The 16980-nt window shown below is 39.3% G+C and overlaps 1 protein-coding gene across 1 annotated transcript; it reads right to left on the bottom strand.

Annotated features, from left to right (window-relative positions):
- Positions 1-1937: 1937 nt before the first annotated feature.
- Positions 1938-16115, bottom strand: SERPINB2 (serpin family B member 2). The gene is made up of 8 exons (XM_057700475.1): positions 15991-16115; positions 12070-12249; positions 8644-8763; positions 7179-7307; positions 6539-6656; positions 3838-3980; positions 3209-3373; positions 1938-2893 (listed from the first exon to the last, which is right to left on the bottom strand). The coding sequence occupies exons 2-8, from the start codon at positions 12238-12240 to the stop codon at positions 2489-2491; spliced, it is 1251 nt and encodes a 416-aa protein (XP_057556458.1). The 5' UTR covers positions 12241-12249; positions 15991-16115; the 3' UTR covers positions 1938-2488.
- Between the last annotated feature and the right edge of the window lie 865 nt (positions 16116-16980).

Genomic DNA, 16980 nt, shown 5'->3' with positions numbered 1-16980 from the left:
GATTACACGAATTTATTAAGTATTCAAAATCTTTTAGAACCAAAAAAGAACTTTAGATACATCAATATTATTCAAATAGGAATCTCTAGAAGAGAGTAAACAGAGTGGGGCCACTACAATTGAGCAGATAATGATTGTCTTAGTTTGGGCAGCTATAACAGAACACCACTGACTGCGTGCTGAAACAACATTCATTTTTCACAGTTCTAGAGGCCGCAGGTCTGCGATCAGGGTGCTAGTGTGGTTGGGTTTTTGGTGAGGGCTCCCTTCCTGGTTCACAGATGGCTGCCTACTTGTCTTTACTTGGTTGAGAGCTCTTGTTTTTTCATTTCTCTGTAAGAACAACTAATTACATCATGGGGACTCACCCTCATGACGAACTCTGACCCTAAATAACTCCCCAAGTCCCCACCTACAAATACCGTCACACTGGGGATTAGGGTTTCAACATACCCGTGTTGCAGGGAACAGATATTCAGGCCATAGCAACGGCTGAGAGTTTCCCAGAACTGAACCAAGATACAAGTTTCCAGATGGGAAACATCTCCTAATGAATAAGATAAACTTTTAAAACAATTTAAAAGTACTCTTAATGCCATGAAATATCAAGAACATTATCAAAAACAAAAATAAAATTATTAAAACTATAAGAAGCCAGAATTACCTTGACATTGACTTTCCCATCCACAACTTTGGTACCAGAAGATGACAGAATTGTGCCCTTAAAGTGCCAAATAATGCTTCGAACCTAGAATTCTATGTTCGTGCTCTAATTCAGTCATGATGGTGAAATATGACTATCTTAAGACTCACAACAATTCAGAAAGTTACTACTTCTCGCCTTGCTGAGTGAATTATTAACACACATTTAGAAAATGAATCTAAAAGTAAGTAGGAGAATGCAAGGAAGAATCCCTAATTTTCAAGAATGTCTGATTTAGAGGAACCAAACCACAATTCAAGCCTTAAAGAATTAATTGAATAATTTTCTGGGACTATGTTTGACCAGCTGACAGTGAAACAGTTTTATTACTGACAAAGAAAATAATCATAATCACTAGTATTTATTAAGTACTGTATATGCTAAGCATTCTTTTAATTGCTTGTCATGTGTGAATTCATTTCACCAACATAGTGACTTTTTGAGAAAAGCATTATCTTCTGTAGTTTACACTGAAAGAAAACTGAAGCACAAAGAAGCATCATTTTCTGGCTTGCAGTCAGATGACTCATAAGTGTTAGAACTGGGATTTGGATGCAGTTAAGTCAAGGTCCTGAGACTACCTCTTTAGCCACCATTCTCCAGTGGGTCACCCACGCCTGGCTTTCATCATAGGAAGGGTGAGCCTGGAATACATTTCCAGGATCCAGCCACATTTCTGCAGCCAGAATCTGCAGCCAGTTCAGACTCCCTTAAACCTCAGGTCTTCCTTAGTTCTTAGGACTTAAATTGTGTTCTTCTCTGCTGCTGATCCACTCAAAAGCACTCAGTGCTTTTTGAAGCAAACACACTTAAAAGAAGCCATAGTTTGTTTCCCTCCCACTCTTGCCCCTAGCTCATCTCAATCAATGATTATCACCGTGATTCTGTCTGGACCACTAGACTTGGTGTTTATCCCTGATGTCCTTGAGGTTTGAACACAGGCGTCCCCAATGGACTCTTACCCAAACTATTCATTTGAATTGCTTTACACTTTTCTGCTGTGGGAAGGCAGCTCTTATCTATTTTTCCCACAACTCCATCCATCACCCCACCCCTGCCAACATTGGAGCTCCTTGCAAGAGGGTCAATTATTCCCTTGGCTCCTTTATTCTCCTATATTCTATTTTTTCTTGGTTTTCACGAATCAGCCATGATGCCTGATTCCTGAGAATCAAGATAAACAGGTCTTATGCTCTAATGACCTCATGGAATGACAACAAACAAACTGTTGTGTGGAAACGTTTATTTTTTCATATATTTGCAACGTTACATAAGTTACAGACACACGTATGATACTAGAAATACACACACATATATTCTCCTGTCGCTAATGCTTTCTTCTAGGTTTTTATTACAGAAGGGCATGGAGGGACACCTACTCACCCTACATTATAAGAACAAATAAGTGCATTTCCTTAGAATGAAGAATAAGTGATGACCTGCTTCTGTAACTGGATCAGCTACACTAGACAGTGAATAATAATAAAAAAAACATTATACAAAAAAATAAATAATACAGTAAAAGGTAATGCTGTAAAATAAACTGAGTTAAGGAAGAACTAAATGATATATCATCCCATTTTAGGAGACCAAATGATTAACAGGATGGTAATGTTATGACTGACAGATGTCAAGCTATGTCTGAACTTAAATTTAATGTGTAATAGAAGTTGTTCAGAAAAACAGAAATATGGAGAGAAGGTCTCTAAAGTTTTGGCACTTGGAGCAATTCTGAGGCTTATACCTCATATTACAACATCCTGTGCAGAAACAGAACCTTTTAACTTAGGGTGAGGCAAATCTGCCAAAAAAGAGGATGCTCTTGGTTATCTTGTGCATGATGAGGAAGAGGAAAGGATGGTCTGCCACAAACCGTGGGCCTCCGTGGCCAGTTCTCCCGGACATGATGGCCCCAGTGCCAGCAGCTGCTTCAGTGCCTTCCTCGTTTACGTCCACAGAGGCTTGATGGAACACTTCAGACAGAAACAGGTCATTCTTTTCAGACATGCCTGAGAAATTGGCTTGGCCCTGGCTGAAGGCGTCATCCATGCCCATGCTCATGAGGATGGGCTTGAGTTCATAATGCTCTTCTAATTTGAACCGGGGCACATACACCTCCACATCGTCCTCAGCCATGGTGTCTTTGCTGAGCCACTTGTTGAGTTTGTCATAGGTTATTTCACTTTCCAGCTACAAATCCAAAACACAAAACAATGAGTGCTTAGCAGAGAAGGAAAACAACGTCTGATGTTGACAATCAGTGACTTTAACTTGACTGTATTGTGGGTGATATTAAAATTTACTAGTTTGGTAAAACTTTTGCAAGAAAGTAGCATGTATGACATATGTTTAAGGCTTTGAATGAAAGTGTGAGACCTGGCACAGTTCCTCTCAACCAATTCACATATTTCCGTGAGAAATTGCACACCATTTCCCAAGGCGTAGACATGTGCAAAGGTAAGTTTAGCCCCAGAAGTTTAAAACAATGGAAGTTGGATGCCTTACCAGCTCCAAGCCACTAGAGAATTCAGCAATTCCATCTGGAAGCAACAGGACCATACTGACATCTCCAGCATAGGGGAGTTCTAGTATCTGAACCTTTAGGTCTTCTATGTATCCAATGTTCAGTTTTTCATGCAAGAACATCATCTGTACCGATTTGCGCTGAGTCTAAAGTTGTTAAAATGTAAAATATGAAAGTTGATACTAAGATGTGAAAAGATTTACATTCAGACATAAAAGAGAATGGGTTCTGCTTTCATGCTGAAGAAACATGTTTCTAAAAATCAGTCAATAAATTATTTTTATACCCATACAGTGGCTCTGATCTATTTAGCTTTTTCAAGATTATACCCATTAGTAAGAAGATGGACAACTACAACTAATACTAAAACCTTCGCTGAGTATCTACTAGGGACCAAGAACTCTGCACTGAATCCTTACAACAACCTTTACATTATTACCATCCTAGTTTGACAGATCAAAAAATGGAAGTCAATCAGCTATGCAATGTGCATAACTTATAACTAGCAACTCATGTATGAGTACCAATGAGTGGTCACTAATTTTTCTTTCTCTATTTTGTCAAAGGCCCTAAAATAGATGTTAAGCAAATCTGTCTCATTGTTTCATACCAAGTTCACATGGAAAGGATAAAGCTTGTTTAATTTCTTCTGAAATGGAGTTTTCCACTTTCCTTTGAAGTAGACAGCGTTCACCAGGACCATCTTGGTATCCACATCTATAGAACCTTCAGGTAACAAGTTTGGGATTTTGCCTGCAGAAAATATGACATATGTTTAGGTCTCATGATTAAGGACTGTGATGTTATTATGATTTCTTCAATCTTCTGAGTCACCATCAAACTCAGCATCCACGTTTATCAAACTCTGCAGAGATGTTAATCTTCAAGCTCAAGTTTTTCTCTCTGTTTATCTAAATCATAAGTAAAACTGAGATCAAATTTCTCAGGTTTTCAAATCCAAGAGAAAATGAAGAAGTAATGCAATTAAGGTCTAGAATTACCATCAGACTCGGAAAAATATTTTAAATTCCTTTTATACTGTTTTCTCAAAGTTTTGTAGTTGTATGAAGTCAGTTAATTCAGATGCGGTGAAAAAGAGTCTCTTAAGGAACATAATAGTGTCTTTCCACAGTGCATATGTCACTAGGGCTCTCTCAAGATCTGGTCTAGATAGTCTATCAGTCTGACCCATTGATTCATCCAAAAACAGTTTTTTGGAAGTTGCGCTAGACCTACACCAGGAATAGCACAGATTCATGAAGTGAGAAAGGAAGACTTGTCCTGGTGGGGCTGAAAATATTAGAAGAGACATTCTAAATCAGTCAGGAGGGACTTACTAGGTGGCACAGTGGTTAAGAATCTGCCTACCACTGCAGGAGACACGGGTTGGAGCCCTGCTCCAGGAAGATCCCACATGCTGCGGAACAACTAACCCTGTATGCCACAACTATTGAGCCTGTGAGCCACAACTATTGAGCCCATGTGCCACAACTACTGAAGCCCACATGACTAAAGCCCATGCTCCGCCACAAGAGAAGTCACCGCAATGAGGAGCCTGCACACCACAATGAAGAGTAGCCCCTGCTCTCAACTAGAGAAAGCCTGTGTGCAGCAATGAAGATCCAATGCAGCCAATAAATAAGTAAATAAATAAATACATTTATTAAAAAATTTTAAAAATAATAAAAAAAACAATAAATCAGTCAGGAAACAATGTGTGAGAAGTTCTAGGAGAGAGTTGAAAATGCAGAGAACTGACAATACAGAGAAGGGAGTAAACGAGTGAGCCAGAGGAGGTTCTCAGAAATGACAACACCTGAGTGTGATGGGTTTTTTTTTTTTAAGTTGTTTTAGGAAATGGCCCCCTTATAGTGAGTACATGCTCTGCAATATTTCAACCCCTAATTACATTATTTTATTTCATCCTCACAGCTACTGTGTCATTTTACACAAATGGACTCCATAGTGAGAGAAGTGAGCAACGCTTCCAAGGTCACAGTGCTTGTCAGCTGCTCAGAATTCCACCGTCTCCCATTCCACTGACAGATATGGAACTCAAAGGAAAAGGGCACTGTCATCTGACCAGCTTCAGTACAGTCATTCAATATTTCTAGTCAATATATCCCTCAGGCAATTAAAATTCTGGATTACTACAGAAATCTACTAGGACTTTAACTTTGTGATGCATATGGAAAAACTAGTATTTGTTTATAACAAGTAAAACAGAGCTTTTCTCAAATTATTATAAAATTTGGTTAAACAATCAGCCCAAGCGACTACTTGGCATTTTGGCAATTCTACTGCAATCAGTGGAATTTACAGCCATTCAACACAAATGCTTAAAGAGAAGAGAAATTCTTGCTGTTCTCCAAAAAGCAAAACTTTCATGTATCTCTTTAATTTTGTAATCCGTTTTTACTTTCACTTCTGTTAATTGTCACTTTCTGTGCTTCCTTTTTGTCAGTAGTGTGTCAATATTTTAGAGTAGTAATTTAAAAATCTAGAAATGAAGAACTAAAGTAGATCAACGATTTTCAGAGAAGAAAAGTATTTTTTTTTTAATTCTAGTAAACTCACTACATGTGTTTTTTCCATTGTGGTAGCTAAGAAACCAAGACACCACACTAAGGCTTGAAACAACATTTTAAACATAGGAGGTAAATGAAAAGCTGTTTTTTTTTGCGTTAAGTTAGCAAACACTTTAAACATCCAACTGAAGAATTCCAGAGTTAGACTAAGGCTCAGAAGAAGAGGGGACCCCAGCTTCACCATCAACTGGTAGTGGAATCTTGGATGAGTCAGTTAAGAATGAAGGACATGCATCACAAATGTAGAAGTAGCTTAGACAATCTAGGAGTGATGAAGCGGGGACCAAAAGAACTTAACATTCTGACCCTGATGGTGAAATAGAAGAAAGAGTGAAAACTTTATGATCCCTTGCCAGTAGTCTCACACCAATTACTCATCTGAAGGTCCCGCTTGTTTTCCTTGTTTTTGTCCACAGTGGACACAGAGTCACAATTATTTCAATACTGATATTTCCTATGTTAGAAAAGATCTGCCTCATCTTATATTCTATTCTAAGCTAATATCCAAAGTCAGATTATTGAAGTACTGAATATATGTCTTCTATTAGTAGATCTCAATTTTTTTTCTCACTTAAAACACTACTTGGCTCAACAAGAATCAGGTTATATTAACCAAAATAAGTAAAGTTGGGAGTAAGGGGTAAGGTCAAGGATTTTTTTTTTTTAAATACATCAGAATTTTCTAAGTGGAAAGAAGAGCAGAAACTATTTCCTTGGTTTTACCTTTGGTTTGAGTCTCGATCCAGGAATTAATCTTTTTTCTGGTGTCTTCTGCACCTTCTAGGAAGTCAACTGCCTGGGGTTCTGTAGAATAGTATTTCTTGGAGAGTTGCATGTATCCCTTTAAAGAAGAAAAAAAAAAAAAAAAAGGACAAAGGTTACGTAGAATATATACCGAACAAGCCTTGGTGTAATTATAAATTCCAGGCTTCCTTCCTGTCAAGATTGGGAAGCCTGACGTAGGGGTAGAGGTGGAGGCTGGTTAGTGGGGCTGAGTATATGTGCTCTCTTGACCGGCCCGCCCCCCCAACACCAGTCCCAATTCTATTTGCTCTCTTGCACACTTTGCATTACGAACACTGGGTACAAGGGGAGAGCTTGGGTGTGGGGATAGCGGCTCTGGAAATCAGCTGTGCTGCTCCTAACTTATGACTCTACATGTGGGACTTTTGCAGCAGGGAGAGGAAGCATCCACAGAAGGAGCATAGGGATAGCTGCTCGGATAGTGTCCCAAGGCCTTAGGGAGCCTGAGCAAGCCCGTGCGGAATTCTCACTCTCTTGGCATGAATCATAGAGAAGAGCTTTGAAACTGACCTTGTTGCAAGTTTGGGGCCCTGCCATTTAAAGTGTAGGTTTCACTTACTTCACTGAATCTTGCAGACTTCTCTCCAAACAGCTTATTGGCGCTCTCCAATGAATACTCCCCTGTGGATGCATTGATGGCGGAACTGAGGGAACGGAAGGATGAATGGACTGTGTTCGCAGCTTGTGCCTTAAACAGAAAGGAGGGATTTTCTTTATATAACTCAGGACTCCCAAACAAGATATTTCGTAAGCAATGGTATTTTTTCCAATACATCAATAAAACCCTGTGTTAAAGTATACTTTTTTCCTGGCACTATAGTGGAACCTCTGAGGAAATAGTTTTGATATGGATGTAGCACGTTAAAACTAATCAGATAATATTTTACTTGTTTCAGATTTTTTCTGTGCCCATGGGTTGGATTTAACCTCAAAGTAACCAAGATCCTAGAATGAAGTCGGGCTTCTTTTATAGTTTCCTGAACTACAAAGTCTCTAAGCAATTTTTACCATATTAAAATGTTACCTTAGAAATGTTCTTTAAAAAGTTCACATAACTTCTACATGCATCGTTTTATAATTAAGGGGTAGTCTGTGCAGTGGAAATTCTGGGTTTTAGAAAACAGGAAATTGAGGGGAATTCCAATCTGCAATTTGAAGTTTGTGAGAGTGATGACAGACACAGGGCTTAGTCACAGCAGAGGCTGGGTAAAGCAGAGGTCACAGCCCTGCAGATGGACTGCCAGTTGTCCATTCAGACCTGGTGGGATCTCCACGTTGAAGGGGCCCTTGCCCCCTCCTGAGTCCATAATTCCCTGGGTGACAGGCAGATGGAGCGTCAGCATTCCCAAGAGGAAGCCGTGGGAGGTATCTCCCCATAACGTAAGTCAGGAGTGTGATTATGGTAGTTATTTACCAATAGGAGTGCATCTACGCCCAGCTCCTATAATGTTGCTGGAAAGCTGGTGTTTAAGGAAGTGAAGTATTGGGAAAAGATTTTACTACCTGAGATAGATTAGATGAATAGATGAATGATAGGTAGATAGATAGATAGATAGATAGATAGATAGATAGATAGATATGAAAATAGATACATAGATAAATAGGGAAGAGATAAAGGATATTTGAGGGTCAGTGACCTCTCATGAAGTCACCAAGCCTGGCCTTCTCCCTTCCTCAATTACTTGTCACCCTTTAGTCTGGAAATCTGCATCTATGCAATGTGTATCCTAGGAGTCTCTACCATGGCATTAGAATAAATCATACACACCCAGCTAATGGCAGAGTGCGGTGATAGAATTTAGAAACAGTCTTGGCCTAGAAGCCCATGAAGTCCAGATTCTACCCCGGCTCTGCCCTTACTTATCAGAGTGACTGTAGGATATTTACTCAAGGACTGTGAATCTTAGTTTTCTTTCTGTGAATGAGGGAAGCTGTACTAGTTTCCTTCCCTAATATTGTGATTTTAAGACAAGAAGACTCTGGAAATAAAATACAAAAGAAGCAGGAATGGGTCAGTCAGATACCTGCAAAATAGCGTCCGGATAAGTGCTCTTCTGGATCTGCTGCATGAATTCAGAACAAGTGAAGCTCTCTGGGGTGTCTGGGGTGACTTCGTGGGCTCCAACTTTGTTAAACTGCAGCACCTACAATTGGAATTCGAGAGAACTGGGTACATTTTTCTGCTACATTACTCAAATTTTAAACCAACGGCTATCACATACCTCTTAGTAGTCCTACATCTCCCTGCCTCTGTGTATGACAACCAGCATAGATGCTCTTCATATGTAAGGTGTGTCAGCCAGCGGAAATTTCCTTCATAGGACTCAGCATGAGCTATTTCATAGTAATTCATATGCTGGCCATTTTGACAGCAAGTTGTTATTATGAGATGATTTATAACCTCTTAATTAAATTATCTAAATTATTACCCAACCCATAAGCTGCCTTGAAAACATGCCAGTATTTTGAAGGAAGTAACAAGGTTAACTCCCAACCTTGTATCTCTCTATTCAGTGGCCTTATATAGTGCACACTTCTAATCTGTCAAAACCTACAAGCCACAGCTAGTTTAAGCATAATAACAGGTTGCTCAATATCAAGAGGGGGCACCTAAAATATTTGCACATACCTTACCTACACATAAAGAAACCTCTCACATCAGTACATGTGGGGGCAGATGGCAGAGGTCAGATGACCATGTGAATCTATGTTTTTTGTTTTGTTTTTCCAAAATGTAGACTTTATTTGCTTCTTGAGCCCATTTTTGTCACTTCTTTGTGAATCTATGTTGTAAGAGGCAGGTCCAGATAACAGTGAAGCTGGCAGGTGCAGACTGGCCCCACAAGGTGCCTCAGGTCCCCTTCTCCATCACCGTAGCCTTCCCAGCCTGGCCCTGACACCCACCCACCCCCACCTCCAACATCCTTTGGGTCTCATCCCCGTGGGGTCTCAGGTGAGGAGGAGCTTATTGGTAAATGGATAGACGGTGGAGGTTCTGCTAAGGAAGGAAAGGCAGGCTTGTCCAGCAGGTGGTAAATTTTTAGGCTGGAAGGAGAGGTGTCAGGATTTGTGGGGTCTTTCTCTGCTCTTCAGATCATACGTTGTAAGTCCTATGTAACACTCTCTGAAAAGAAGGGGTCTGATTCTGCCACCAGATAAGGGGAGAATAGTTCACTTAACAGCTTCTCTGGTTGTCCTCCCTTTTAAGGAAATTGACCGGTTGGGATCTCCGGGTCAGCACTAAAGGCCCCTTGAGTCATGGCAAGAGTCCCTGCAAGAGTGGGGGATGTGAGGTGACCTGGGGCCATGCTGATGCAGGCAGCCTGCCCAGAGAGGCAGCTTGGCCTGGGCAGGTCCATAGCCTTATCCTAAAGATAGGAGCTGGTAAAAATACCCCTGCTGATCTCATATCGCCTATGCTCTATAAGAGTTTATCCCTTCTATTAATTCCTTTTTTTCCACTACAACTATTTCACCCTTACCAGCTATAGCAATTCCCGACTGTGTGGCCTCTTCTTGCCCTAATTTTCTCATTTCTGTAAAATCTGTGTGGTAATCAGAGCACCTACCTCACAGGATTTTGTATTCTGTGGGTAAATTCATAAAACATTCTCAGGAAGGTGCCTGGCTAGGGCACTATAAGTATCAGCTCTGATAATAATTAGTTCTACTATGTGCTTCTGCTGTTCTCTCTAATCTTCACACCCATCTCACCAGTTATGCATTTTCTTTCCCCTTTTAAAAATAAGAAAACTGAGCCTGAGAGAGCTTAAATGCTTTCCCTCCCACACCTAGTAAGTGGCAAAGTCACCAACCAAACACAGGCAGGTCTGTCCCCAAAGTCAATGCTTCTTCCTCCAAACCAAAGAATTTCTTTTTTTTTTTTGTAGGGAATTAACCAAATTTGCCTTTGAATTTTAAAATCTGCCCATGTAGCAGAGTTACAAGAAAACTATGTAAAACCCTTGTCCCACATGCTGAAAGCACTCTCCAGACGCAGAAAAGCTGTGTTGTGCCCGGAGACACCAATAAGTTAATTTTCCTTTGGTATCAAAATCAAATTTTTTACCTTAAGCACCTAGAGCACTTTGCTTGGTATTTGTCCTCAAAAAAATATTGCTTCTGATTCCTTTACATTTAAAAAATGAAACCCTGATGTTTGCTGAAGTTTTTAATGAAGTTCACTACCTTTATTTTTTTTTTTTTCAAGGCAAAGAAAATAAAGAGAAAGGAGTTTTGCAAAATGTTGCTGGTATCGGAGAGTTGAGCAACTGGGTTTTGTTGTAAGTCTTGGTGTTTAAACTGCCACAAACACAGGGAGTGAAGCTCCCATCCCTTTTCCTTCTGCAGTGAAATTGGCCAATGCTCTCTGTGAGCCACTCCAAACAAGGCCCACCTTAAATGGATCACTGTGTACCTGGAAGGATATATCCATCCATCTATATACACACACTCAGGTGCAGTTCTCATGCGAAACTCAAAAGTAGCCCATGGCATTTTGCTGTGACTGAAAACAGAATTCGTGCTTTTGAGAAACCAGAGCCTGTACTTAAAGCACTCAATTTTAATGTTTGTATATATGGGAATAGGAAAGAATTTTAATTATATAATTACCTTGTCTGGTTACTGACCCAGGAAATGCAGGATCATGTGAATTTTAATGGTGATGAATTCATCCCATAAGAAAATTGCCATGTACAGTTGAAGAAGTTCAACGTATTTCCATGGCCCCAGACTCAGTGAAAGCCCCTGACTGAGCTTGTGTCCATTCATCAAGGAAAGAAGCCAGGGACCTTGACATAAATACCCCACAATGTTGCCCTTCCCCCGTCCACCTTGACTTTGAGGACTGGCCATCATGTCAGCCCCATTTTGTTGACATGAACTCATGGGGTTGAGAACGTTGGCTGAGGTCCTCTGAAGTCACGTTGCTCTCTGTGCATCTCCCAGAGTGTGGAGACCAAGCTATGGGATATTTTTTCTCTTGGTGAGACTGTCTTAAAACCACTAGAAGGAATTCTTTACATGAATGGAGGAAACCTGAGCTAGGAGTGTGGAAACCAGAGGAATCTCTGGAAAAGGTGCTTCATTCCCACCACCACTCTCCCTACTCTGTTAAATGACACTTGTCTTAAAACCAATAGAGACAAAGCATGCAAATACTTTGAAAAATATAAGCACTATATCATCAAATATAAGATTTTGTCACTATTAACTATGTCTAACATTTCAGGATAAGAAACTCTGATAAGCCTTCTGCTATATCTACCGTTGACTGGTTTTGTGGTTTGGCTGTTTTATAAATTTGAATCTAAGGAACTCGTGTTGCAATGGCTTGTGATGATTGCTGACTGTTATAGTCAAGATATCTCAAGCATACAATCAGAGCAATTCTGCAATTCAGTTCAGGAACCATTCAGTTCTACTTTGGAACTTTAACAGAAACTTACTTTGGCCATCTGGTCTGCAGTGTTGCCCCTGGCACCCAGGTAGACCATGGCCATGGTGGAAGAGATGCCCCATGGACAGAAGAAGAGATTCTGGGTGCTGGTGCTTGTATTTACCAGATGCTTGAAGAAATTGAGGGCAAAGATTGTGTTTGCCACATAAAGTTCTTCCATTGTTTCAATCTAGAAGGAAAGTGAAGGGGAAAAAAACAGCTCTAAAAACAGCTCAACATTTTGAATGATGTCAGCAGAGTAGTACAGGTTGTACCCTGCACAGGGCAGGGGTTCCCTCCCTGTTCTTCCTTCATCCAACAGCATGAGGTAGAGCAGGGGCAGCATCATCATGATCCTAGGACCTGGGCAGCTACAAAGTGTCCCACACTCAGTACAATGCACTGCTGTCACAACCTTGCAATTCTTTAGAATTTTAAACAAAGGGCCCTGCATTTTCCTTTTGCACTGGATACTGCAAATTATATAGCCAATCCTGAGACAGAGGGAACAGTCATGTGATGAGCAGTGACACTCCACATCATGATAATGATAATAACAGCCGTAACAATAAGTAGCCTCTATTGAATTCTTACTGTACAACAGAGGCTGTTTTGAACATTTCATCAGTACTAACCAGTCAGTTCTTGCAGAAACCCTATGAGAAAGGCACTGCTATTCCTATTTTACAAAGGAAGAAACTACTGTCCAGAGAGAATTAGAAAAATGACCAGTGTGTCACTCGACAATAAGGGGCAGGCCTGGAAATTGAAGGTGGTGGATGGGTGGCTTCTAGGGTCATGCTCTCAACCTCTATGTTGTACCCACAAATACACACCACACTTACACACACTAGGGGCAAATACACACATATTCAAATGTATGCCACATGTGCACGTACTCTTGTTGGCCCCAGTGGAGATGGTCAAACTCCTTTCTAGAAGTGGCCTAGACTCACCATTTGAGAGAGAGCATTTTCACACAGCCCTACCTCCCGTCTGTGCCCCCTCCACTCACACACACCATAGCCTTTCTACCAAACTGTCCCCTGAGCTGAGCAGTTCATTACTGGGGGTGCTGGAAAGGCCCCCTTCTCCCACCACCCCCAGCAGGGAAGTCAATGCCAGGTCCAACTGCAGGGTCCCATTACACACACACACACACACACACACACACACACACACACACCCCATCCACCATCTGAACGTAAATGACAGACATGCCCTCCATGACCTAAGGCTCCACATGCAGCCAAATGCTTGGACACACCTGGGTGTGTGTGGGTACCTGTTGGTTCTGGCCAACAAACTGTTATCTCATGCTTTCTTAATGGCTTAAAACACACCCTGCAATTACCAAAATCTATAAATATACCAAGTGACGCTGACATTCATCAACCCACAGGAAACCTTCTGATGACAGTGGCTGGGGAACTGTTGGGGGGGCCCCCGATGAGGCATGTCCTGCAGCTCTATGGCCTTGGGCTCACTCAGCTGGGCCTCCCAGGCTCACATCTCCCTAATCCATGGGTGTCTTACATGAAAACTTGATTCATGAACATTTCTTTTGAAGAAAGTGACTGCAATTTGTATAAAAATTTCTTTTGGGAAATACCACCCAATTGTATTTTATCAAATCAAAATAGTAAATTAAGTAAAACTTGTCCCTGAAACTCTCTCATGTCTTCTTGTCTTCTTTAATATTTAATATTCACAGGATCTGTATGGGGTAGATATTAGGATCATTATTGTATAGGTTACATCCTGATGTAAGCAACTGGTATAAGGTCACAGAGTTTGTATGTAATGGTGCAGGGATTCAAGCCCAGGTCTGCTTCAGAAACCCACTCCATCCAATGTCATTCACTGCCTGCCTGCTGATGTGTAACTGCACCACTATGTGTAAGAGTTTAGGCTAGTTACTAGTTTGAGAAATGCTAGAAAGAGGAAATAAAAAGAGGAAGGAAACAAGTCTGTAACATCCTAGAAGGCTTATTAAGTTAAAAAAAAAATCGCTATTTTTTTCTCTTGCTTCATCACTGAAGATTAACTCAGGTGGCTCAGAAATTTGTTTCCTCTTCCTTCCACAATTTAAAATCGTCTTTATAATGAATTAGTCCTGCGTAGATCTTTCTTTGTAAGTTATCTCAGTAACATTTCAGAAGTAAATTGAGAGTAACATAAATAAATACTTCTCTATTGTGTGTGAAAAAATGAATAAGGGATCAGAGCCAGAAAAATAAATGTGGGCCTCTCCCCATACCTAATTCTTTATAGTGACCCTCATAGTCAGTCACTCTGACATCTACAAACTTTAAATGTCAAGACATTCTATCAGAGAGAACTTTTAATGCCAAGTTAGGATTTCAGTTGACTGTATAAAGAAATAAAAGTGAATGCAGACAGAATTAAAGCACTCCAGATGCATGTACTTCTTTTAAAAATAGTCTAAATTTTATCTTTAAGATCAGCTGCAATTCACTGCCTTTAACATAAAAAATAATATGTGATGTCTATATTGCACTTACAAATTCCTTCGCCCTACTGTTTTATTTAACTTGCATAATTACTTGTCCAGTAAACCTAGTAATTCCTATTACACCAATGAAAATATGAAGATGTCAATTGCACAGCTAGTTTCAAAGCCTAGACTGAATCTCAGCCTTCTGATTCCAACTCTAGTGCTTTTCCGAAAGACCTTTCAAATAACTTTTAAGAACTCTACAGTTTTAGAAATCTATGAATATATATACAGTGACTTCTGACTCTCTAACAAGTCCACGCCTTACATTTAGATGAGAATCTGCCTAAGACCATGTAAAATTGAAGTCACTGAATGACATCAGATAGCATAAACTCTCAGAACAGGTTACACCTGTTGTGAATTTCTTAACACTAGAGTAAGTTATACAACTTTGTCAACTTCCAGATATTTTACTCCTAATCAACGTTAATATCTTTAGAAGAACGAATGGATAAAAAGCATATGTGGGGCTGGGCTCCATAATGTTCATGTTGGTTCCCTCAAGACAAGTTGACAAATGTGCCACTGAAACTTGGCACAGGTGACAAAGAACTTGGGAGGTGCTGCCAGACCTACTACCATATCCCTGGCATCAAATGTTAGATTTGAGTATGTTGTAGCAATTTAAATATTTTTTGCAATGACACAGTGCAAATATTTTGAAATTGAACACAAAAATTAATGAGAACACAGAGGAAAGAATAACTTCAAGGAAATTTCCCTTCTAAAATTACCAAATTCCCTCCCCCACAAAATTAAAAACATTTTCTGATATTTGATGACTTTCATGATGAATAATTGTTTATGGGGTATTAAATTATTTATTGAATTATTACTTCAGTCCATCCAGCAACTAATTTGGCTGATTTTTCTCTTTCACTTAATTGACTGATTATTGAACTACGTGCAATAAATGTATTTTGGTATTGAACTGACCCCAAAGCAGCTTCCTATTTCATTTCTGACAGTTTTAGATAAAAACTGAGTCATCTTTTTGTCTTTATTATATTTATACACAATTTATAGATTACTTTCAGTGGCTAAATTAATACATTTTAATTGTTTTAGCTATTCTCATCAAATTCAGTGCCAAACACTAGCTAATAAAGAATATACACATTCTAAACTGTTCGGTAAAATTGACATTACAATCTGAATGTACATTTTAGTTTGATGAACGTTACATAGGCATTTGCTGGCCTCTGAGATTTAAGATTATGTCTTGCTGTAAATTTAACTCAAATCTTGAACTAAAATATTCTCAAACAAACAACTAAAGAAGAAAACACCATTAAATCTTTACCCATCCTCTAAAAACATCTCACATTTTAATTTTCATTGTATCAATAATACCAGTATGAAAAATAAAATGATATTTCGTAGAGATAGTCATGGAAATGATTGAAATACCTGGTTATTCTCTGTCTGACAGGAAACAGTCTTCTGAGAGTTGTTAGAGTTCAGACATGTCGATGACTGGTTTTATAAAGCTCTGCCCCTCCCACAGAGCTTTTTTTTTTTCTCTCTTTCTCTAATCTGTATCCTTTGAGTGATTCAACATTTTACTCAGAAAGACATCATTAGAATAGAAATGCTTGTTTGCTAAGGCATCATTTAAGAAATTTGTTGGGAGGATGACGTCATTCAGAAACTTAAGAATTTGGCAATATCTTCACATGCCTGTTAAAATTAGCTGAAACCTGTCAGCTCCAGTTTCAACAGTCCCTTCTATAACTTGTTCTCATAGTACCAAATTCTACAATATCCCTTCTACCTTTTGACAAGGATGGTCTGGGAGCTCTTTGCAATACTTAAAAGCAATGGAATCCTTTCTCTTTTGAATCTAGGCAGCCCCAAAGCAACCCTTTGGGAATGGAAAGAAAAAAAAAAAAAACATTTTTATTCCTTGTAAATTCTCTATTTTAAACCATCTTACATTTTCTCAAGCTATAATTTCCTAAACAATTCTGGGTTCCACCCTAATCTCTTGTCACAAACCACACCCAGAGAACTTCTCATTTGCACATAGATCTTATCTTTAGAACATAGATCCTATCTTCAATTAAACAGTGAAAATCCTGTAGTTTAAGTTAATTTTTAACTCTGGGTGTTAATTGGAATTTGTGTGATGTCAAAAACATGATTCAGAAAATCACTAGATTTTTAGATACAACCAAAGGAATTTGAGGAGAAAAATAGATAAAAGATATGCATAATGAAGTAGAATCTGAGTCTGAAAATGTTCATATTGTTAGAGCTTATTGAAAAGTTTTTGCAACTCATTGTAAAAATGGCTTCTCTTTTTTTTAAATAAATTTATTTACTTTTTATTTTATTTATTTATTGGCTGTGTTGGGTCTTTGTTGCTGCACATGGGCTTTCTGTAGTTGCGGCGAGTGA

The sequence above is a fragment of the Hippopotamus amphibius genome, chromosome 11, assembly GCF_030028045.1.
Source record: "Hippopotamus amphibius kiboko isolate mHipAmp2 chromosome 11, mHipAmp2.hap2, whole genome shotgun sequence".
Lineage (NCBI taxonomy): Eukaryota > Metazoa > Chordata > Mammalia > Artiodactyla > Hippopotamidae > Hippopotamus > Hippopotamus amphibius.
The sequence above is the reverse complement of the archived record's forward strand: the minus strand, read 5'-3'. Positions and strand labels throughout refer to the sequence as shown.

Excerpts from the sequence above, each read along its gene's own strand:
- SERPINB2 (XM_057700475.1), bottom strand. The coding sequence starts at position 12,240 with ATGGAAGAACTTTATGTGGCAAACACAATCTTTGCCCTCAATTTCTTC. Across the intron at positions 3,374-3,837 it reads ATCCTTTCCATGTGAACTTG|ACTCAGCGCAAATCGGTACA; the intron begins GTATGAAACAAT and ends TAACAACTTTAG. Across the intron at positions 2,894-3,208 it reads TCTCTAGTGGCTTGGAGCTG|CTGGAAAGTGAAATAACCTA; the intron begins GTAAGGCATCCA and ends TTGGATTTGTAG.